This window comes from Procambarus clarkii, chromosome 58 (assembly GCF_040958095.1).
Source record: "Procambarus clarkii isolate CNS0578487 chromosome 58, FALCON_Pclarkii_2.0, whole genome shotgun sequence".
In the NCBI taxonomy this organism is placed as follows: Eukaryota; Metazoa; Arthropoda; class Malacostraca; order Decapoda; family Cambaridae; genus Procambarus; species Procambarus clarkii.
Genome location: NC_091207.1, coordinates 20828963 through 20854520, shown reverse-complemented (window position 1 = coordinate 20854520; position 25558 = coordinate 20828963). Strand labels below are relative to the sequence as shown.

The 25558-nt window shown below is 40.7% G+C and overlaps 1 protein-coding gene across 4 annotated transcripts in view; it reads left to right on the top strand.

The window, feature by feature from the left end:
• Nucleotides 1-3705: 3705 nt before the first annotated feature.
• The window catches only part of LOC123767903 (mitochondrial DNA helicase), a 33647-nt gene continuing 11794 nt past the window's right edge, over nt 3706-25558 (top strand). The window contains exons 1-8 of one of the 4 annotated variants that reach the window (XM_045757995.2): nt 3706-3835; nt 5546-6183; nt 7160-7329; nt 9497-9634; nt 14837-14987; nt 18166-18298; nt 21571-21718; nt 23895-24044. In XM_045757995.2, coding sequence (XP_045613951.1) covers nt 5568-6183; nt 7160-7329; nt 9497-9634; nt 14837-14987; nt 18166-18298; nt 21571-21718; nt 23895-24044 — 1506 coding nt within the window. In that variant the 5' untranslated portion in view covers nt 3706-3835; nt 5546-5567. Of the gene's footprint in view, nt 3962-5545; nt 6184-7159; nt 7330-9496; nt 9635-14836; nt 14988-18165; nt 18299-21570; nt 21719-23894; nt 24045-25558 lie in introns of all 4 variants that reach the window. The other 3 variants (XM_069306653.1, XM_045757996.2, XM_045757994.2) reach the window with 3 other exon arrangements.

Below are 25558 nucleotides of genomic sequence, written 5' to 3'. Positions count from 1 at the left end.
AGGGTCACTAATTAACACTATAGTGGCCTCGAACGAGGACAGGAAGCCGGCGGCTTGTCAAAGGTCCCCCCCCCCCCCCCGCCACTATTTGACCTGATTTTTTTCAAGCTAGATTTTAAAGTTCAGAGTTTTGGCGGGTAGGCGGTTCCACAACCCCATGAGTGAGAAAGCATCTCCTGTTTTCAGTCCCACATTGTGGCTTGTTGAGCTTGAAACCGTTCCTCCTTGTTTGTTACACCTGACCATTAGAAGAAGTGGTGTGGATCAATATCCTCCTAATTGTTCAGTATTTTAATAGTTTTGATGAGATCAGCCCTGTCATGTCTGGTTTGCAGTGTTGTTAGCCCTGTGGCCCTCAACCGTTCCGGGTATGAGAGTCTTAGTTCTGAAATATGATTTGTGTGACTTCACACACACACACACACACACGCTCTCATCCTGTCACTACACTTAGGAAGTTAATGGTCACGTACGTTAGACATATCAAGGTCTATAACGTCGGACTGGTGAGCCTCCCCTGGATGCAACCCCGCAACAGTTGACTAACTCCCAGGTGCCTATGTACTGCTAGGGAAACCCTCGGGCCCGCCCGGGCAGCATCCAGTCTTTAATTTGGCACCTTTGTGGGACCTTTGTGGAACCTTGGTATAAGTCTAACATGTATATATACACTGGCTGCCTGTCCCCCTACACAATGATTTATTATTACCTATTATTTTATCATTTAATTTAAATATTAAATAAAATAATTTATTTAATTATTTTAGTAAGAACTTAATAATTTAATAATACGTAGTAAGTACATAAAAATGATTAAAAAGTACAGTTTAGTCATAGGAGATTCCTAGATTGGAATTCACTACCAAATTTCAATATATCCAAGTATTTTTAGTGTGAAATGCTGTTATTATATGCACAAATTGTTGTTTTAATAATATTACGCAGACCACTTGGGCTGGACGGTAGAGCGACGGTCTCGTTTCCTACAGGTCCGCGTTCAATCCCCGACCGCCCAAGAGGTTGGGCACCATTCCTTTCCCCCGTTCCATCCCAAATCCGTATCCTCATCCCTTCCGAGTGCTATATAGTCGTAATGGCTTGGCGCTTTCACTTGATAGTTCCCCACCCCCCTGAATAATATTACGAGAGCAGTATTTACGGGCTCTTCATGCCCGTGCCACCTCTTGGGGTGGCTTAATCTTCATCAATCGAGAGCAAGCAGTACGTCCTAACCAGACATTATATGATGATATCTGAACAGTTGATAAATAAAAGTAATTGCGGAACTCCAGTTATCTAATACTTATCATAAATGGTATAAATCCTTATCATAAGCCAAGGAATTTGTAGATCAGTGTTTAAAGGGAATTCGGAAGTAATAATAAGACAGCTGATGCCATCTGTCGGCAGAAGAGAACACTATCAACTGGCTGGTCAATAATGAACATAAGATACAGCTTACGCCATCTGTTGACATCAAATTACACTTATAACAAATTACCCCACAAAATACAACTAACGCCATCTCTTTTTTTTCCAACGCACTATAAATAGCCAAACAGCAACCCATAAGGCGGGTTGTTGTGCTCGGGTAGGAGGTTCCAAGCTCCGCCCACAGATGGTATGGGGTGCATAATATATGGCATATCATTGGTAGAAATTCTTTGTTGACATTCACACAACAGCCAATCACAGGAAGGGATCAGCTAAAGGCTCCATCCACTTAATAAATCATCTTTGTTCAGCACACCATCCTTGCTTATGACATTCTGCTTCAACTTTAATTTACCTAAAAAGTGAAATGTTAAGTATTTAAAAGTATTAATATAGTGATAATTAAATACTGCAGGACGTAACGGATGTTACAGAAACACTTTGCTGGCTACCTAACTTGTGACGTTATTATTGGGGGTTGCCTCACACAAATAATGATACACGGCTCTGCCCTCTTATTCGAGTAAATTATTCAGTTAGATGGAGATTTCTGTCAGGGGCAAAACAGAAATTGTTGTTCTTTTTCACAGCAACCTTGTTGTTGTTCACAAGGACCTATTTCTTAGGTTAAATTTTATTCATAAAAGAGTGTTGGTATTCCCCGCAACAGCCAATCAGAGGAAGGTATTTCTGGAAGCTCGGCCTCCTTATGGACTCAGCACATCGCTCTAGCTCATGCCTCTCTGTTTCATCTCTTGTATATACAAACTATGACTTTTTTCAATTTCTGTTATAATTAATAATATCAGATATAAAAGTTTTTACACAAAATGGCTAAATTCTGCCATTAAATGGACTTTGTCTGGTATACATACAAACATACACTAATTTATTACCATTCATCCATTATTAATTTCAAATGTAATGTATACTGTCTAGTTTTTATCCTCTCGCCATTACTTAGTGCAATATTTGAAAGTTGTCTATTTATTTATCGATCTATCTATTATCTTGTATTTATATTTACAAGTTTCTGTGCTTGGAAGAAAACTCTGCATTGAATTGGGACTAATTTATTAAATAATATTATTTAGTATTAATTAATATTTACAATTATTTATAGCTTAGTTACATTCATGTAACTCGCAATCGTACATTCTTCCCGATGATTGACAGATTTGTCAATCACACTGCACACATTTGTGAAGTGTGAATTTAATCCTTAAGTAAATAATAATCATAGTCTTAGTTAATTATGGGTTAAATGAGTCACAGACGTTAACTAAGCTATGTATACAAAGGCTACTACCAGAAGTGGAATGGTTGCTAAGTGAATGAATGCCAGAGGAGGAGTGGTATCCAATAAACTCATCATATAACAAGTCAAATAGTGAAGTAGGCAAGGCCGATAAGAATGCATGAGGGGTTGGTCCGGACAATTTCTTCAGAAGGTCAGATGTAACACAAACAAGGAGCAACGGTTTCAAGCTCAAGAAGCCACAAATGTAGGACTGACAACAAGAGATGATTTTTCACCCACAGGGTTATATTAACCCATGGAACCGCCTACCCGCCGAAGTCGTAAATGCCAAAACTCTGTTAAGTTTTAAAGTACAGCTGGAAAAGATCACCAAGGCAAATAGGGGGACCTTCGACAAGCCGTCGGCTTCTTGTCCTCGTCGAGGCCGCTAGTGTTAGTGGCTCTCAGGTAAACTCAGGTACACGGGTAAACTCGGGTATCTCCAAGTGAAACGTTGTTGATTCGTATTTTATATTTTTAATACAACAAAAAAAAATGAATTAATATAATGTTACGATTATTAATGATGCCCATTATTAATCAGTGTGCCCAGAAATTTATCCCCCCTAAATAAATAAACATTATTATCATTATGATTGACTAAATCTAGTCCTTGAAGACTAGATCAGTTGTGAACGTCAGCTAGCGCACAAGTACATGAGTGCCCAAAATACTTTATTTATTTATTTATATATATATGCAAGAAGGTAAGCCCGTAAGTGGAAGATTTTTTAAGAGTGAGTGTGATCTTTGTGGTCGTGAAAGGATAAACTCTGCGTGTTATGCTCGCATTTAAATCGTCAGTCTGTGGCTGTTATCGCGGGGTGCTTGTTTGTGTTGCATCTGATCCTAAATAGTCATAATTGAGTTTCTTAACATTAATAGCCCAAATTAGCACACCTTTTAAATTAGCCCAAAAAGTAGCAAGTAGCGAAATACAAAATTTGGAAGCGCGGGGCTCTCAAAAGTAGCCCAATTCGCTATTTGTAGCCCAATCTGGCAACACTGCCTCCATGTGGTGTCCAGTGTTGGGGAGCCCCGGGTCGTGCCGGGTCGGGTACACCAAGCCTGCCAGGTGTACCTAGGTTACTCTAGCCAATGGCAAGACTCAACTTATCACTTCATAGTTACTGAGCAGAGTCAACGGCGTTGATGACTTATACTCTCGTAATCACAGTGCCAGAGTGTGCAGTTGGTAGGGACAGGAAGCATAGTAATTATATTGAGGTAAAACCCCCCCCCATCCCTAGGCCTACTACTGGCCTTCAACAAAATGCGACCCACAACAGTTGCCTAGCTCCTGGGTGCCTGTTTACTGCTAGGTAAATAGAGGTATCAGGTGTAAGGAAACTTGCCGAGTGACTAAGCCTGGTAATAGTTTTCCAGACCATTTGATTGCGAGTTGAATCCATTGACTACTGGGCTATAGGACTACAGATTTTGGCTTGGTTCTCGGCTCCCAATCTGGGATCTGGTACGATTCCTGGGCAGGACAGAAATGTTTCCGTTCACCTGATATCTCTTCACCTAGGAGCAAATAGGTACCCCAGACTTTATGCAACTGTTGTGGGGTTGTATGCTTGGGTAGGTCAGTAGTTTGACCATGGGAGGAATCTTAATACAAGTTTAAAGTACAGTATATACATAAACACAGGCTTTCAGTCTCTGTTAAAAAAAATTAATATAAGGTGTAAGGAACTATTTGAGTCTTGTCCTGCCAGGGAGTCAAATTGTGGGCCATTTGATTGTGAGTCGGCAACCAACGCCTCAACCTGTCACTTGATGGATTGAGGAACTGAATACCATCTTAGATTTGCAAAGCTATTTTGAATTCTTTATTTTATTGTTTTTATATGATTAGGGCCAGCGACAGCACAGGGCTGTATGTACCGTGTCATTCCTGTGAGCTGGGAAAAATTTAATCCCGGAGGCTATATGTTGCCAATCCCCTGAGATCCCAGGGGATTATGGCACTAGACGTCAAAAAGCAGATTATTGAAGTGGAATGCCAGGTGGCAACATGACCCAAAGGGCAATAAGAATGTCTGGTAGCTGGCGGCAGCTCCAAAGTGATGCAGGTGTCCGGATATCCACTCGTCGTCAAGGTTCCACCAGGACCATTCTTTACTGCTTTCCTGTGCATAAGCCATGAAAATAAAATATTTGTATGGTTCTTCAGCCATATCAAGTTTATAGACTGTTGTTTTGGTTTCAATAAATTTTCTTGTGATCTTTAAGCTAAATGCTATTGTCTTCTGCCATGTTATTCAGTTACAGAAATTCTTGTTTTTTTGAGAAAGGTAAACAAATATCAGTCCAAGTTAGTGGCCTGCACAATGTCAAACCAATCCTGTCACATAATGTCTACCTTACCTAATTAAGTGCTTTAATCCCAAACATTAAACAAAATACAGTACTTGGTAGACTTATGAGTTGATGAATAGTTTTTAAATGCTGACTGGTATTTGAATACACAAATTTTATTGTGGTAAACTCAAACAGAAGCTGTGGGCCCACAAGCTGAACCTGAACCTTGAGCTCAGCTCCTGGGTCCCTCCACTCAGTTTCTTGCCACCTATTACAATGGCTCCCAACCTTCTTATTACTTATACCTAGTCTTAAATCTGAATATGGAGCTAAACACATTTCCTCCCAATTTAGTGCATTTCACTTGGTAACTACTCTTACAGATACATAGTAGGTTATTATAATCCTATAGCTCATGTGAATTTCTTGTTTCCAGATATGGTGTATTAAGAAAGCAAATGCTCTGTAATTAGCCAATGATTACCAAAGTTTTTTTCTTTATAGGGGTTGGAGCTAAAATTTAAAAATGCTGCTCAAAGCTTTCTCGAAGATGTGGGGATTACCGAAGCACACCCTCTCGTACCAAAAAGTTTCTACCTTGACACAGTTCCTGAAACGTCATCTGACCTGCACATGTGCCACTCGCAATGTTTCTGAAGGAATTGCATATTTTGGAATCCACACACTGCAACATAGTCATCAAACAACAAAGTTCCCTTCAAAAATAAGCTCGAATACCCGTTGTCTTTTATTTCATAGGCTACAGTTGCAATTAATACGTAACAATGTTCTCCAAAAAAGTGAGTGCTTGCTCCCTAATAGAAGAACAAATTATGGGATGGTAAAACATTTTTGGCATATGCCTCAAGTCAGAAGAGTTCACACTAGTGTGCTAAGGCAGGATATTCCAGAGTACTTGCAGGGCAGCATAAGTGAAGTGGCTAGTGTCGATGATGATCTGTTTGATGATGAGATGGAAAATGTTCTCGCTAATGACATGGAAGACGACATTGTCGACTTCTTAACTTCACATCTTATACCATATGAAGAGACAGACACAAGTTTCACTGTTCAGTGTCCCTCCTGCTCAACTAAAGATAGTGAAACACGGGTCCAAGAGATTTTTGTCGATAAAAATTCAGGTTAGTATCTTATGCTGTAGCCTGTAACAACAATTTATTATTCTTTATTCCATAGTTTTGACTTGTGCTGTATAGTGGCCATATCATAGTGTAATGATCACCTGTGTACAGAGCATACAGTATATAGTACAGTAGTTATTGAATTCAATGAGGGTGTGGATTGGAATTCACATCCTGTGGGATAAAAAGTTAAAGATACCAACTGCTATGTGGTGTTCATTTATTTCATTACTATATGATACAGTACTTAAATTTATAATATTCATTTATTTTTTACAATCAATTTACTGGATTGAATTCTCTTGATATATGATGCCTGCTTGATGGGGTTCTGGGAGTTCTTGTACTCCCCAAGCCCAACTCGAGGCCAGGCTTGACTTGTGAGAACTTGGTCCACCAGGCTGTTGCTTGGAGCGGCCCGCAGGCCCACATACCCACCACAGCCCAGTTTTTCCGGCACTCCTTGGAAAATATTATCTATTTTTCTCTTGATGTCCACGGTTGTTCCGGCAATATTTCTTATACTCGCTGGGAGGATGTTGAACAACCGTGGACCTCTGATGTTTATACAGTGTTCTCTGATTGTGCCTATGGCACCCCTGCTCTGTTACTTAAGTTGGGTAAATATTATATATATATACTGTGCAATAATAAAGTATAGATTTGTGAAGTATCCAAGATACCAAGTAATTTTCACAGGCTTATTATTTTCAGTAACTCTTTTTGGTGCACATGTAATATCTACCTTCAAATTCTTGATACTCGAGAGGAACGTCACCAGTCACTGGACACTTAGTTATTAACCTTCATACTGGACTATATATATGATTATTTAATTTTTTATTACTGAGAAACCCCCACAATTTTTTGTCTGAATTCTCTGTTTATCCAGATAGAAATTTACGGTTCTCTGACCCCATTAATCGGAGTATGTCTGGTTAAAGGGTACGTTATAAACACAAAATTTTGCTGACAGGCTACTTTGTGTGTCCATGGTGCAATCGAGATGGACCCTGGGAGGAGCTGATGCATCTCCTAAATTCTCGAGAAGATTCTCTCACGATAGAGCAACTTAATGCGTACTTAGCAACTCTACTACCTATTGCTGATGTAGGAGAGGACATCTTACGTGATTCTCCACTTAAGGTAAGACTCGATTGTTAATGATGGAAACAAATTACATGTGAAACTGTTTTATAATTTATACATATGGTAATTAGAGTTAAACATTCATAATCCAAAATCAAGAAATCAAGACAGGTTTACCAGTCAAAGACCTGTGAGGAGTATAATATTAGTTTGACCATCATATATGAAATAGTATTGCAGTGGGAAAACTGTTACATTTTGCTTAAAGTAAGTGCAACATGTTATTTTTTAAGCAATGTTTAGTTAATGCTAGGTTAACGTGGTTGTGCTATGGTCTCTGGGGCATTGTGCCTTGGATTATTTGAACTCTGTGCTGTAGGTTGCCGGTGACGAGAGGATCAGCTGGTCAACATTCCTGGGAGATTTCTGTTCTCCAAGTTCTTTTTCTTGGATCTTATTTCGTGGCCTTTCAGGCTATCTGCCTGAAAAGTTTCCTACGTAAAAGTTCCCTTCCTGAAATCTTTCCTACTCCTTGCTATTTGGGCTGTGTCTCGGTGACCCTTCAGGATGTGCACCCCATGCCCTTCAGGATGTGCACCCCATGTCCTTCAGGCTCTGTGCCACATGCCCCTTGGGCTGTGTGCCCTATACCCTTTAGATGGTCCCCACCATGTCTTTCAGCTTGTGTCCCCCATGTCCTCAGGCTGTGTCACCATGCCTGCAGGCTCCAGGGCACACAGCCTGAGGACACCCCCTTCCCACCCACACATCCCCATGCCTTTCAGATTGTGGGCTCTTTACCCATCAAGCTGTGGCCCTGTGCCCATCAAGCTGTGGCCCGGTGCCCATCAAGCTGTGGCCCTGTGCCCATCAAGCTGTGGCCCTATGCCCATCTAGCTGTGGCCCTGTGCCCATCAAGCTGTGTGCCTCATGGCCTTCAGGCTTTGCACCCTGTGGCCTGCAGGCTGTACTCACCTAGTTGTTGTATTTGCTTGGTTGTGTTATTGCTGGGGTTGAGCTCTGGCTCTTTGATCCCACCTCTCAACTGTCAGTCAACTGATGTACAGGTTCCTGAGCCTATTGGGCTCTATCATATCTACATTTGAAACTGTGTATGGAGTCAGCCTCCACCACATCACTTCATAAAGCATTCTTCTATTTGTCAACTACTCAATCTATTGGGGCTACTGTGTGCCCCAATCACAGCCTGTGTATCCTGTGGTCATCAGGCTGTGCATCCTGTGGCCTGCAGGCTGTGCATCCTGTGGCCTGCAGGCTGTGCATCCTGTGGCCTGCAGGCTGTGCATCCTGTGGCCTGCAGGCTGTGCATCCTGTGGCCTGCAGGCTGTGCATCCTGTGGCCTGCAGGCTGTGCATCCTGTGGCCTGCAGGCTGTGCATCCTGTGGCCTGCAGGCTGTGCATCCTGTGGCCTGCAGGCTGTGCATCCTGTGGCCTGCAGGCTGTGCATCCTGTGGCCTGCAGGCTGTGCATCCTGTGGCCTGCAGGCTGTATTCACCTAGTTGTATTCATCTAGTTGTGTTTGCGGGGGTTGAGCTTTGCTCTTGCGGCCCGCCTCTCAACTGTCAATCAACTGTTTACTAACTACTTTTTTTTTTCCCCACACCACACACACACACCCCAGGAAGCAGCCCTTGACAGCTGACTAACTCCCAGGTACCTATTTACTGCTTTCAGGGTGAAAGAAACTTTGCCCATTTGTTTCTGCCTGTTGTGGGAATCGAACCCGCGCTACAAAATTAAGAGTCCTGCGCGCTATCCACCAGGCTACGAGGCCCCCTTATCTCTGTGCACTCTGTGGCCTGCAGGCCGTGCATCCTGTGGCCTCCTTACATTACCTTGAGGTTACCTTGAGGTGCTTCCGGGGCTTAGCGTCCCCGCGGCCCGGTCGTCGACTAGGCCTCCTGGTTGCTGGACTGATTTCATGTCACTTTCACATTAGTGACATTAATATATTTGTGTGTATCAATGTTCCAAACTTTTTATGATAAAAATTTCTCCGCAAGTTTTTGGTAACGCGAAAAAACAAGAGAAAACATAACAGTGGCGTTTAAATAAATCAGTACAGTATAACTATATTTGCAACAACTCCCACTGCCTGCCTGGCTTGGGTGTTGATTCCAGATAATATTAAACTTATCATATTTCATGATGTATGTAACATTTCATGCATTGCATTCATTTACCTTTGTGTTTTATTTTGCAGAATGTTAGTATTTGTACCCTGAAGGAATTTGGTGCAAGGGTTACAAGCGACGAAACTCGGGTAGTAGTGCCCATTACCAACCGCCAAAGTGAAGTAGTTGGCTTTGAAAGTATCTCCCTCCTTCACTACTTCCCTCAGGTGAAATATTTATTTAGATACTTTTTCTAAAACGAATCTGTAAAAAAGTTAATCTTATTATTCATGTTGTAGAATATTATTCAAAAAAGAGTGGGTTACTTTATTACCAAGCATTAGTGATCATGTTTTAATCATATTCTCTCTATCCTGTAGGCTACACCATCTTCAGTAAGATGGTAGCTCATGTATAATGTCTGTCAGTACCCATCTCTTAATTCTCGCCCCTCATGAACTTGTCCACGCTGATAGTTCTCACGTCATTGTGCATACACTTCATCCCTTGCCTTCATTTTGACTTCCTTGGACTTATGCCTTCCTCAATTTCATCCTTGTTTATACCCTTAATCTGTATTCATTATTCTGTATCACTGTGTAGAATAATTCACAACTTTATCACGTTCTATCATCCCTTATTTACATTTGTTTATTTTGTAGGCAGATGTGAATACTTAATTAATCTTCAAAGAGTAGTGAAGATATAATTTCATACTACTATTACTTTTATATTATATATTTTTTATTTTCCTTACGTTTTGTGTACAGATACAGTGGTACCTTGGCTTATGAATTTAATCCGTTCTCAGAAACGGGTCGTAATCCAAAAATTCATAACTTGAAACGAATTTTCCAATAAGAATTAATGTAAATTGAATTAATTCGTTCCACACTCCCCAAAATATTAACTTCAAAATACATTTCATACATAATACACACACACACATATTTTGTACTATAGTATGTCCAATTTATAACTTACCTTTATTGATTACTTGTTGGCGTATGGAAGACAGTGAGGATGGGGGGTGGAGGAGAAGAGGTGTTACTGTTTGGCGGGGGAGTCCCCTTCCATTATAACATCAGGCAGTGATGACTTCTCTGAGGTACTCTCTTTCCTATGTTTTGCCTGCATACCACCAGGACTTGGTTGTGGCTCACTGCTTGTTTTTCTCACTAAGAACCTTTCAAGAACCTAGATCAACAACCCTCACACCATCTTCATGTTTTCGAATGATCTCTTGTGTTTCCTCTATGGTCATCCTCACATGTCTTTTCTTAGGTTGAACCTTACCACTGATTTTCATGGGACCCATGGCATGATATATAATGATTACTTTTATGTTCAAATAACAAAAAAGCACAAAAACAAGGAAATTCTTTACAAAGAATTCATCACTAAGTGGGCGGTCTGGTAAACTGAAGCGAGGTCACCCATGCCACCAGGAACCACGCACTCAGTCGACCCATACGTGTATCAACAAAGTCGCAAGGTGAGGCAAAGGTCGTAACCTGATTTGAATTTTTGGAGGAAAATGGGGATGTAACCAAAAAAATTTGTAAGTAGGGCATTTGTAAGCCAAGGTTCCACTGTATATAATTATAAAACACCAGCAAGGTGACAGTTTTGATTATAGCTCCATTTTAAAGTTTAGACAAATTTTATGAACATTCTCAGACATGTATAATATATTATATTGCCCATTACTCTGCATATGGTAATAAATTAAGTGCACAATGAAATCACATTAATGTGATGTATCAATGAGAAAATCGGTAAGAGCCGTGAGGAGGATTCAAACCCGCTCACTTGGTATTCCCGAGCAAACACCCACAGTGATTTGGTCCAAGGTGTTTGCTTGGGAGTATCAAGTGAATAGGATCGAATTCTCCTCATGGCTCCTACTGATTTTCTCAACAAATTTAGCATCTTTGAATTCAATTAATTTTTCTGAGCTATCATGTATGGTTGCTTCCCAAGGTAAGCAGTCCCTGTGTCATACAACCAGTATTGTGCAGTGTTAGGCAAGATGACATTAAATGGCATTGGGATCACAGGAATCTTTTCAAGTGATGACCAAACCACACACTAAAAGATGAAGAGATGATGATGTTTTGGTCCATCCTGGACCATTATAAAGTCGATTTTGTCATATCTGCAGCCACGCTATTGTGACTAATCGTCTGCAATTTTTTTAAGTGTCCTAGATTGTACCTGGATTGTCCCTACAGCCATTAACATTTGCACTGCTTCAATTGCTATTTGTAATTATTTCTTGTGTGCCAATCACCATATGTGATTTTCTGTGGAGAGCCCCTCCAGGTTCCCGGAGGAGAGCTGGAGGGGGGGTCCGGGTTCTGAACCATGAGCCAGAAACTGGCCTTCTCTGAGGGGCACAAGGAGTAATGGCCTACAGAAACCCCATGTGGTTGGAAACATTCTATGTCTGCCATCTACCGAGTTAGGCACCTAGAAAGGTAGGCATCCCAAAACAGACCCCAACTGGTGAAATGGTACTGCCTAAAACCGAACTGCTAAGCAGAACTCCCCAAACCAAAAACAAGCAAACAAGCATGACGTCATCATCGCCAGAGTGCCACTGTCTGAGCTGTCTTCTCCCTCCCAGGGAGGGGAAGCCTAAGACCCCCCCCCCCACGTTGACTATCCAACCCTAGTTCTGAGGCTGATAATATGGAGCGGATAATCAATGCCGACTCTTCAGTTGGCTCTGCCAGATGTACGGGCGCCCGGCAGTGGACCTCTTCACGTCGGCGTGGTCAAGGTGTCTTCTGGTATATGTGGTGCCCTTCCCCGACTGCAAGGCCATCGGGGCCGATGCCTTTCGGCAGGACTGGTCGAGGCGGGGTTACCTGTACCTCTTTGCCCCAGTCAGGCTGTTGCTTCTGGTTCTGGCTCGGTTGGGGACATGCCATGGGAGAGTAGTCCTGTTAGCCCCTTGGTGGCCAGCCCAGCCTTGGTTTCAGGCGCTGCTTGCTCGGTGTTCGAACCCAGAGTTCTTTCTGTGGCTCCGCCTCTTTCAGCAGATCGGTCCAGTCCGGTACGTGGCTAGTTCAATCTTCTCCTCCGATCTTCGCATCTGGTTTTACTGACGTGTGTTTATCACCATTTGTATGGTGATCAGGTGGCTTCGTTGGTGGTGTCTCACCTTCATGTTTCATCTCGGCGGCAGTATGAAGTTTCCTGGCGGTCCTTTTGTCTTTTTGTTTCTAAGTAGGATGTCTTCGATTTCTGATCAGGTTGTTTTGTCCCTTCTCTCTTGGCTGTTTCATGACCGTCATCTTGTGTCGAATACCGTCACCTCGTATCGTGTGGCGCTGGCATAGCCACTCCTGCTTGCGTTCAGAATGGATGTCACTTGTGTTCCATTCCGCAAGTGCTCTTGTGCATTGTTTCACCTCCAGCCTGCTCATGCGCCACCTGAACCATCCTGGATGTTGAACCATGGGCTCTCTTTTCTCTCTTCTCCTCAGTTTGTGGTGGCCCCTTTGGTTCTGGATTGTTTTTCTAAGGCTCTTTTTCTTGTTGGCATTGGTCTCTGGGGGTTGGGTCAGGGAGCTTCATGCTCTCCTCCGGTGCAGGGGTTTCTGCTCTTTTGATCCTGGTTGTAGGTTTGTTTGTTTGTAGCCGTTTCCTTCTTTTCTGGCGAAGAATGAGACTGCAACTTTCCAGAGGGCTCCTTTGGTTGTTGATGCTTGGTTGGTTTGGCTGTGGGGTGCATCATGTCTTGTGTCCGGTTGCGGTTCTTCACCGTTATATGCACACCACGGCCTCCGTGACTGTTGACGCACTTTGGGTGGACCCAGTTTCCCTTCTTTTCTGTTACAAGGCGTGGGTCTTCCAGGTCGTCCACAGGGTTGTTCGGTCCAGCCAGCCTGCGGTCTATTCCTGTGCCTACGATGTTCGTATGTTCGCAGCTTTGGCTGCTGTTTTTGGTAGCATGTCCAGGGCCGACATTCTGGCGCGGGGATTTTGGCCATCGAACAGGGTCCTGGCTGCACGGTACCTTGTTAATGTTTCTGGCTCTACTTGGGCATGTGTAATTTTAGGTCGTTGGTTGCAGCCAGTCGTCTCGACTTCAAGTTGAGGAGCGAGTGACAACTGCCTCCTGGGTAAATCCCTCTTGTTTTCTCTTTGGTTAAGTAGCTTCGGGAAGCCGAAGGGGCTCCCCCTTGAAAACCTGCGTTGAATGTAATGAAATGCCATTTTCTGTGTGAGACCCGAAGGCTTCCCAGCAACCCTCCTTCCCTCTGGTCAGCAGTTTTTTGCGGTTTTTGACATCCAGCCTCTGAGCTGGGGGTGGATAGCCTGCGCAGGGGGTCTGGAGCTTCCCCAGGAGCGAGTGACCCTGGAGCTGCACAGACAGCGCCACGGTGACTTGTGATGCCATGCTCGTTTGCTCGTTTTAAGTTTGGAGAGTTCTGTCCAACAGTTCAGCTTTCAGTAGCAATATTTTATGCAGATAGGGTTTGTTTTGGGGTGCCTACCTTTCTGGGTTCCTGACCTGGTCGATGGCATACATAGAATGTTTCCAATCACGTGGGGGTTTCTATAGGCCATTGCTCCTCGTGCCCTTCTGAGGGGGCCAGCTTCTGGCTTGTGGTCCCCGGTAGGCCTAAGAACTCCATTTGCTTGACTGATGCCAGGGTTTAATACATTCATATCAGCCCGGGTAGCTCCAGGGAGCCTCCGGGTCTCGCCCAGAAAATGTCATTTCATTACATTCAACGCTGGTGTTTTTGATAGTCAGCAAGGCAGACAGCCCGCCTGCTTTCATACCTCTCACTGTATTTCCCACTTCTAAACTTTCCTTCACCTATGCCTCTCCCTCCTCTTTACTTAAAAAAAAAAAAAAAAAAAAAAATGGGGGGGAGGGAATTCTCACATTATCCAGACAAAGAATTGAATGCTCAGAAATGAGTCTTTGAGTTAATGTAAACCCACCTTTTTGAGAAGAATCATTGGGTTGCTTTTCATCCCTTCTCTTCAATCCTGCTTCCCATTTACTCATAGATATTTACTTCTGGAAATTAGTGATGAGTATTCAAGGTTGAGAACCTAGAGATAATTTATTACTGCCACCTTGAAGCAGTTCAGGTGGTCAGGCACAGCAGTTGGGAATCAATGAGAGCTCTTTCTTCGTGGTCATCAATGGCTGGGTTCAGAAGGGCTTTTTGTTTTTTTGAATGATTCCTCTGTCAGTTATTTAGGGCTAGATTAAGCTTTGAAATCTGGTGCCAGGATATCATCCTGTCTGACTGTTCATGATTCTAGTTATATAGCACACTAGTTTATATAGTTATATAGCACCTTAGGCAGAAATGAATTGGTTCTGTTTGAAGTGCCCTTCAGCTTTACAGTATTGTGAAGACTTGTTTTTATTTGACACCATTAATTTCTCTTGTCAGATTATACGGAGGTATGTTATTGGCGAGCGGAAAGCCTTTGGGCTAGTAAAGAGAAGTAGGAGACAGCAGAAAGTGATAGTGGTGCCAACCTCTTGTGATGTCTTAGTCTTAGCTGAGCACAATATCTCTGCTGTTTCTCTTCCTTCTTCTGGTAAGTGACCTTTCATGTACATGTTATTTCTTTGTACAGTATTCATGATCCAGTTAATTTCTTTAAACAAGTAAATACAGTTCCAAATTTTACTTTTAATAATAAAGTTCTAATAAAACATTTTAAATTTGGAAATATGCTTCAGTGCATTAAGTGTTGATGGCACACAGGTTCTGTTAGTTTTTCCTTGACAACTCATGCCATGGCGTACCAAGTTTTGCAAAGTTTTTCACCTCGCCCATCCTTTGTTACCATCTCAGGATAAGTCAATATATATATATATATGTCTATATACAGTATGTATGTGGGTGAATATACATGTACAGTACCTATGTGTAAATCTAATACCTTATATTTCTCAGTGTATCACTATGTATATTGTTATCTACACTTAATGAGATGTAACTTGACTAAGTCAATTAAAACCTAACAAAATTTATTTCCCTTATAAAAGAACACACCTGGCAACTAATATAGTGCAGTATATTGATTCTCCTGCTGTTTTATTCAAGAAATATTAATGTCAGATATTTTCAATAACTGACTTTCCATGTGTGGTAATTATTCAGCATTATTACTAATTAGCCTGTTTTATTACTACTCTTTTTACTAATTTCAGAAATATTCATTTTGATGCGAAGGGATTGATATGTGTGATCTTACACAATGAACTCACAATAATGTGATCTACTGTATATATCTGAGATAATCTTAGGAGCAGGATGGCAGGATTGTACCAGCATCCTAGGTCACACCAGCTGAGGGGGGCCTGACAGTTGAGTGGCCAGCGCTTCAGATTCGTAGTCCTGAGGTTCCGGGTTCGATTCCCGGTGGAGGCACATGGGCAGAGTTTATTTCACCCTCATGCCCCTGTTAGACAGCTGCTACAGGCTGCTTCCTGGGGGGGGTGTAAAAAAAAGGAGGTCTGGTCGAGGACCGGGCCGTGAAGATGCTAAGCCCTGAAATCATCTCAAGATAACCTCAGGATAACCCCCAGATGCACACCTTTCCAGTGGACCACGATAGGCTATGGTTACACAACCTGAAATTGTGTGAGACAAAGACACAGGAAGAAACACACAGACCAGCAACAAAACAAACACAGTAGAAGGATAGGTAGATTGTAGTACAAATCCCATATAGGCTTTAGGCAGTTACCATAATGATTCTTGTTACTGTCCAATTTATATTTTATGTAATTTAGACAAAGAGGCATAAGGACGGCTTGTTTATTCTCCTACTTTAAGTATGTTATTAAGCCATTTTGAGTGTTTAACAATTTAGTATATATTCTTAGCTGAGAATGATTAGGTATTGCAAAAGATTGTGAATGTATTTGATATTGTGTGCAAAAGATTGTGAATGTGTTTGGTAGTGAATGCAAAAGAAATTTGTAGGTTTTTGTAGGAAAAAGTCAAATTATGGTATTTGAGAGAAGCAAATAGAATGTAGATATTGTAGATGCTTATTGAGTGGCAAGAAAGAGTGATTTGAACTAGAATCAAAATGGGAGAGAGATAGATAGATATTGGGATAAGTAGTAAATATTCAATACTTTGGAGGAGTCTTGGATAACAATGGAAGTATGGAAGGTAAATAGAGTAATGAGGGAGAGAAGAGAGGTAGAAGAGTAAAGTAGCATAACTAAGGAAGGATTGTTAGTCTGGTAATTAAAGGATTGAGATACCATATCTAGCAAAGAGTTAGTGTAAATGGGGTTAAGTCAGAGTGGGAAAATGTCTTAAGTGGAGTGCCTCAAGGCTCTGTCCTGGGACCTCTGTTATTCATAATACAGTATATATAAATTATTTGGATTCAGGTTTGAGCAGCAATATTTTCAAGTTTGCCGATGATACAAAAATCGGGAGGGAAATGAACAGAAAAAAATTTGCTATCACTTCAAGACGATCTAAACAGGGTTTTGAAATGGTCAAAAGATTGCCAGATGCAGTTTAATGCTGACAAATGTAAGGTTTTGAGGCTAGGTGGTGGTGATACAGTACAAGATATGAGCTTGATAATGTTGAGATTGCGAAGTCGGATTGCGAAAGGGATCTGGAGTAATGATTAGTAAGAATTTAAAACCAAAAAATCAGTGCATAAATGTTCGTAATAAGACTAATAGGACACTGGGATTTATTTATTGAAGCGTTAGTAATAAGACACCTGGTGTTGTTCTTTAGCTATATCTGGCTCTGGTTAGGCCCCATTTAGATTATGCAGTTCAGTTTTGATCGCTGTACTATAGAATGGATATAAATTCACTAGAACGCGTCCAGCATACAGTGACAAAGTTAGTCCCCCAAATTAGAAACCTATCATATGAAGAAAGATTGACAAAGCTCAAATTATATGCGCTAGAAAGGAGAAGAATTAGGGGTTACATGATAGAGGTGTACAAGTGGATGAATGGACATAACAAAGGGGATATTAATAGGGTATTAAAAGTATCAACACAAGACAGAACACATAACAATGGGTATAAATTGGATAAGTTTAGATTTAGGAAAGATGTGGGTAAATACTGGGTGAGTAATAGGGTTGTTGATTCGTGGAACCAATTGCCGCGTAACGTGGTGGAGGTGGGGTCCTTTGATTGTTTCAAGCGTAGGTTAGACATACTGTATATGAATGAGATTGGGTGCATATAAATAGGAGCTACCTCGTGTGGGCCAATAGGCCTTCAGCAGTTAACTTCATTCTTATGTTCTTATATTGAAATATCTTGGTTACAATCAAGGGTTGAGGAAATACTGTGTAATCATATTGCAACTAACCAGTATCATTACTTGAAATATCTCATATATTACATAGAAAATTTAGTTATGTACATATATTTTGTAGAAGGTATTTGCATGACAGTTTGGGATTTTATTTTTCAAACAACCATCATCGTTCTTGGCTGTGTAAGTATTAAGTATAATACTTACACAGTATTAAACTTAATTACATTGTAATTACATTCCATCAATTACATTGTAATTGATGGAATGCTTGAGTGAAAGCTAAGGATATGGTTCTGAGGAGAAGTACACACAGGTGTTTCTTTGGGTAAGTAAATTTGGCTTTACTTACCCAATTTACTTAATTTACTAAATTTGGCAAATGTGATTCATAATGTTCTCCTAATACAGTGCACAATATAAATGTAAATTTTAATAAATATATTTTATTTAAGATGCTGAAGCACTTGAAGAGTATTTAATCAATTGTGGAAAGAATGAGGTGGTATTGTGGTACTGTGGAGAAGCTCCACCTCGGCCACTCCTCATGTCTCTCCTTCAGGCAGGAGTATCCTGTTCACTGGTTAAGTAAGTACACAAAACCCTATCATTACATTTCCAACCTATCCTCTCACCTGATATGTCATATTTTCAACAGAATTGACCAATTGGTCAGAAATGCAAACCTATTAGTAAAATTAAAGCAGTGTAATATTAATGTTTTCTGAGCATTGGCCTAAGTAAGTCAAGTGGAATGCAGAGTTTGTACATTTCTGGTTGTATTCTTAATGGAGTGGTTTAATTTAGATGGTAAGTTGACATGTAGTGAATGGTTCTGTATATTCTAAATAATACTCTATTAATTCTTCTTGATCATGGGATCAGAATTATTCCCCGTGGCTTGAAATTTTTCAGTACTGTACTGTACTGAACAATTAGTGCAAAAGAATAGGTGCACAGATGAACAAACAAAGGATGAATGTTTAGTAAGTGAGAGGCCCTTGTATACTGTGTTTGAATCATGGGTGCCTGTAAAAGACCCCTTGTGACTGACCACAGTTGTTAAGTGTAACCACAATAGAATGGACTAATTGACACTGCAATCATTCCATACTCTAAAATATTCCATTGTATCACATTTTTCATTTATTATTGCCAAATGTTTTATTTTTCTTACAACAAATAATAGAAAATATCTGTGCATGGTTACACACACAAATAATATGTAAACATTGCATTGTAAATACTTTAGTCTATGGCCAATAGAAAGATTAACTGTACATTTTACCGAATTTGAAGAAGCTTAGTATTATAGAGTACCAGTAATAGTATTCTAATATAAGCAGAATACTTGTATACACACCCCAGTCATGCTCACTTATCAATAAATTTTGCCTTTTATTATATATTAAGGGACCTCTCTCCCTTCATAATTTAGCTCAACTTGCTTGTGAATATTTTATCTACTCACAAATAATAAAATATTCCAAGAAAAAATTAAAAAAGAAACTCCTTGAATAATGAGTGGTAACACCACACTACCACAGGAGGAGAGAGTCAAGACACATTCAGTCCAGTTGTACTGGGTAGATCACGGAAGAAGCCACTTTCATGCATTATTCTGAGTGTACAGGTATTGTACAATTTGTTAGAGTAAAAGTAGACTATAATTTACCAACCCCTCCAACTCTGAGTCTATAAACACAGTAAGAGCCAACTCTGAGGCATACAATCAAATACCATGCTGCGAACCATGATGTGGGAAAAATGGGCCCACAAAGCGGCAGCTGCCTGTTAATTCTGTTTTGAGATAGGCTCAGAAAATATAGAGACGCAATGAGTGCAAACATCGCAGGACTCGGGGTCGAAGGTGTCACTGACTGAGCAAGGAGTATGGCAGAGACAGAATGGCTGTTGGCATGTAGGAAGGCTAATAAGCACCCTTCAAACTCCTACGTAACGTGTGGGCTCAACAGATCAATACATTACGAGCCACAATGCAGACTCACAGGGAGAGTTGCCAGGGTCTGATAGACTGTAACCAACCAGACTCCGAGCCAATAACGATGTTTTCCAGAAACACAGACACCAAATGCAGCCTACAGGATAAACTTGCCTATAAAGTGACCTCTGCATGCTGTATAAACAAGTACTTGCCTAGTTGTGCTTGTGAGGGTTGAACTTCTGTTGTTTGGTCCTGCCTCTCAATCATCAATCAACTGGTGTACAGGTTTCTGAGCCTATTGGGCTCTATCATATCTACATTTGAAACTGTGTATGTTGTCTGCCTCCACCACATCACTTCCTATTGAATTCCACTTGGTAACTACCCTGACATTAATTTTTTTTCTAACGTCTCTGTGGCTCATTTGAGTAAGTTTTCACCTGTGTCCCCTTATTCGTGTTCTACCCAAGCTAAATAGTTTGTCTTTATCCACCCTGTTAGTTGCTCTGAGAATTTTGTAGGTGGTGATCATGTCTTCCGTAGCTCCTCTATCTTCCAGGGATGTGAGGTTTAATTCCCTTTAGCCTTTCCTTGTAACTCATACCTCATAACCAGTGCACAACCACTAATACATTCCACAACAAAACAAAGAGGACCCACTCAACTGCAGGGTCCCACAGAGGAGTCAATGACTCGTGCTCTACCTAGAGTGAGGCTCTTCTCCCTGATGTCCTTGCCTCTCAAGGGTGAACTTCTGAATGCACCAAACCGAAGGAGTCACTGTCAGTTCAGGGTAAACACTGAACAAATGTTTAGAGAAGGGTGGCTCTAAACACCTGCAACTCATAGTGCAAATTAGACTAATCCATGCAAGACTTGAGGCTTGTAAACACACACTTGTGAAGTACATAGTAAAGATCAAAAACAATATTCAAGCAAATGGCCCCCAAAGGGCAAAGTCCAAAGGATGGCCGTGAAGTGGGACTTGCTATGGCTTGGAGGCTCAGGAAAATCAGATTGCTATATCGGCAACAGTACTAGCTAATGCTAATGACCTGTTGGAGGTCATTAGCATTTGGGGGTTCGAGTTACTTTTTAAATGAGCCAGTTAGTTTTGAATGAGTTGTTTGGCTGTTTTGGTTTTTCATTTTCTGTGAGCCTTGTCTGCATTGCTTTGCTGAGTTTCTGGATACTTTCTTGATGTGGGTGATCATAACAGTCCTCGGCTCCCTGTGCCTCTTTGAGAGGGGCAGATTCTGGCTCTGGTCCCTCATATGCCAAAGAGGACTCCTATGGCTGATGTGACTCAGTAGTGGGATGCCATCTCAGCAAGATAGCAGCTTCAGGAAGCCATAAAGAGGCTCATCCAGAAAAAAGTATTGATACTAATATTTATTAAAGGCATGAAAAATATAAGCATTGTATATAATGTGGGGTATCGGTATGCATACTGAGTTGTTATTTTGTATCTTGAGTGTCATGGTATAATGAGTACTCTTGTTACATTGAATCAATCTTTGTCTGGTAACCATTTCTTTCTGGCTTGCCATGGATGCCATTCTGTCGGAATCCTTGAAACAACTTTCTCTATTAAATAGAGCAATTGCTGACCTCCTTAGATATAACAATTTCTCAGACATGGAAAATGATGGGAATTATTTAGTCTTGATGATTATTATGGCTAAAATTTATATTCTTGTTTTAAAGAAATTTACTGTACAGTAAGTACACAAAATCAACAATACATGAATTAATCTATAATTGCTTATGTTTACGTCAGGAGTGATTGTTGCATTTTATTGTATTACAAATACAATGTGACTCACAGTACCTAACCTAAAATACACAGTGCTTACACTGGGATTTTTTTTAAATTAACAAATACATGGAAACTAATCATAATTTATATTTTCAGTTCATCTAATGATGGTCCAGTGCATACCAAGTCATTAGAAGAAATCCAGGCTGCTCTTAAAGATACCATCCCGGTCTTTTCAGAGACCGCCATCACTTTCCAGCAACTTAAGGATAAAATCTATCAGAGACTCACCAACAGGGAAGAGGTAATTTTGCTTCATATTTCCTAATTACTGGTGTGCTGTGTATACTTGCTCTTACAAACTTGTCATTTGATACTGCAACTGATTGTTAGGGGGTCTTGAAAGTTTCTAAGTGTTTTGGAAAAGTTTCAAGTACATGGAAAACAAGGGTCTCGCTTTTATACATCTCCCTACTTTAACTATTTATCTGTGCTAGCATGAATTGTACAGGTGACAAAACAGTAGTTATTAACTGAGACATTCCCATTTACCCCAGGTACCCCACACACACATACAGACTCTACCACTTCCTCAGGCACAAATCTATCAACACCACCTTCACACAGTTTCAGTTTGGATAAAGTATATATACATGTATATGGCATATCAACTTTTCCTGTAACATAACCCTTTTTTTTTCTTCAATATGTTATTCAGGTTATATAGTAGTCTACTTGATAACATGCCATTTTCCAGGAACATAACCTCCACATTACAGTACTGTATATAAGGGTCGCTTATATTTTTATAATATTTTTAGCCAAAATTAAGGTATTTTAAATCTTTGTTTACATTGACATACTGTATACACGTGATGCATATGTACTGAATAAAATATAAGCATGTTGTGCTATTTACAAACTGGGCATGATAGCTTAAATGTCTTTTTGTGTTGAACTATTATAATTGCATAAAGAATCAGTTTTACTTGATGGGGTATCTGGCAGTGCCTGGGTCTGTCTGACTTGTCTATTTCACCATTCTTCCCATTGTCTCTTCCTCCGCACCATTCTCCCATTTTTCTTCCTCTCTTCCTCGCCCAACCACTTGTGCTGGACGGTCTTGCTTCATACAGGTTGGCGTTCAATCCCCGACGTCCAAGTGATTTGGCACCATTCCTTCCCCACATCCTTATCCTGATCTCATACAAATGCTATATAGTCATGATAGCTTAGTGCTTTGTCCTGATAGTTCCCTTCCCTTCTCTTCATCCATCCCTTTCTCCCTCCCTCCATTTCTCCTTCCCTTTCTGTCTTCCCCTCTCCCTTTTTTCTCTCTTGACCCAATTCTCCTTGTTCTCTTTTGCTCACATTGTTGCTTGTTCTCTCTCCCTCCTTTCCTCAAGTTCCATTTCCCTGGACTTCCTGCTGTGTACTCGCCTAATTGTGCTTGAGAGGCTTAGGCTTTGGCTCTTTGGTCCCGCCTCTTAACTATCAGTCAACTGGTGTACAAGTTCCTGAGTCTATTGGGCTCTATCATATCTACATTTGAAACTGTGTATGGAGTCAGCCTCCACCACATCACTGCCTAATGCATTCTATTTGTTAACTACTCTTGACACTGAAAATGCTCTTTCTAATGTCTCTGTTGTTCATTTGCTTGTGTCACCGCGAGCATTCGGGGATTATATATGATCGCTACTACTACTATTTTATACTACAGTATGTTGCTGTGTCCATGATGCCATGATGCCACAATCCTGTATATTGTATTGCACAGCAAATGGTTTCTAGCAAATTTTGTATTTTCAAAAATATTTACTGCTAAGCCAAAAATTTAGTAAAAAAAAAATGTAAAATGCTGTTTCCGAGTACTGCATTATTGCTGCTGTTGGACCAGATTTTCTCTTTACATTTAATAGTTCTGGCCTCTGTTTCTATCTTGAAATATTGTTTTGATAGCAAATTCTTTGTGGATTTTTAAGGCTTATAACTGAGTTTGCATTGTATTGTGGAGAGGAACATTTATATTTTTAAAGGATATTTCATGATGGTTGATGACCAAACCACTCATCAGAAGATGGAAAAACGACGACGTTTCGGTCTGCCCTGGACCATTATCACGTTGTATGTGATACAACTTGATAATGGTCCAGGACGGACCCAAATGTCGTCGTTTCTCCAACTTCTGATGTGTGGGTTTGGTCATCATGTCTTCAGCTACGTTATTGTGACTTAATGTTGGTTTGTATTGACATATGCATGGCGTAGGTGACTATGAATGCCTTCCAAGATCGACAAATATTTTGTTGGATCAACCACATTTTGTGTATTAAGGGAAGTCTTGACAATAAAGTATTGTACAATACAGTAATTAAATTTTCTCAAATCTATTTTTTATTCAGTATGTCAACATATTCCATTACTGTTATAGTTATCCTAAATATAATTAGGAATAATTCATTTCATTTCACTTTCAGACTTATGGTGTACCATGGAAGAGATTTTTAGACCTTAATGCACTTCTACTGGGCCACCGACCAGGGGAAATGACTGTATTAACAGGCCCCACTGGTTCAGGCAAGACCACATTTATGGCAGAATATTCCCTTGATCTCTGCAGTCAAGGGGTTAGTCAAATTTGTTACAAGAGTAGTAACACTTCTTATAGCTTCTTTAATATAATTGCATGAATAGAGTTCTTTTACATAACATTTGACTCCTATGAGAATCATAGAAGATACGTGGGTTCAGACAGTACTGCAGCTAGCCTGTTAGTGTCCTATTTCAGATATATTGTAATGTATTACTCAACTTTCCTTGCTCTCAAGAAAGTGTTTGAGAGATTCGTCAGGGATAAAAATTTGGGTTTGTCCAGTTTACTTCAAGTAGGCAAGGGTTCTAATGACTGCAGAACACGATGGTCGAGCTCCCTCACTCTGTGACACAAAAGAAGAAAGCGGTGTTCACCTGTGTCAATCACAGGTGGCCACACTGATGCATTGTATCATGTCTCCTCCCATTATACCAACCACTACATAATACCAACTTATGTAACCTCTTGTCAATGGTTATGTCAAAGCTCTATCAGGTGCCATCATCTTTGACCAAAATACAGTGATAATGATATCAGTCTTATTACATAAGCTAATACAAAAATAAATCATTTCCTGGCAGTCTTTCTTGCTAGTTGTGTGCAGTTATGTCTCTAGAAGGCTGAGCAATGTTGTTATGGGGTGTGGTATCATGAGAGTGCTTTAAACCATGTTGTTGCTCTCCAAGGTCAGGGGTGCAGGAGAGAATAACACATGTATTCCCTTCCTTGGTTTTCATGTCAGTGTTCATACACGTCGGCAGATTTGTTAGTCAGTCCTGGCACGTTAGATTATAATATTTACACAACGTAATCACACTAACGTGATGTATCTATGAGAAAATATTGAAGCAATGTGAAGGGAAATGTGTGCTTGAAGCTGGCACTAAAATAAGAACAATGTAACAAGCAAATGACCCCTGGAGGACAAACACAGTTGAAGGATGACAGGCACTTATTTTTATGCGATGGAGTTTATCCTTGGCTGGTGGATCTGAATACTACGAGCAGAACTGGACAGCATTGTCCAGTTCTGTGGTGGACACCACAGTCCACCGCATTGGTAGAACTGAGACCTGAGATGGGGAGCTGACTGGGGCAAGCTGGTGGTGGTAATGAGTACTATCGAGTTTCGAGCTAAGTTTGAGTGATCCCCTTGTTTTGTGTGAATCGTTTGCAGTTATTTAGGAGTTTTGAGGGTTTATTTTCTCTGAACTGTCCAGTTGTCTGTAACACTTTTCTGACTTCATGAAGGCTTTATTAGGTGGGATGGTGAATTGTCATTCCCTCTTTGCCTCTATGAAGGACAAAAGGGCCATGTTCTGGCACTGGTGGTCGGTAGGCCAATCAGAACTTACATGACTGATGTTACCTTTTAATATGGAGCAATCTTAGCAAGATTGCTTCAGGAAGCCACCAGAGGGGCTCTTCCCTCCCAGAAAAATTATCATCCCTTCTAATTGATTATTTTAATACTAGCATGCATGAAACACTATGTAGAGAAACTTTGGATTTCCAGCTAAATAGAAAAATGTTTAGTGTGTATTTTAG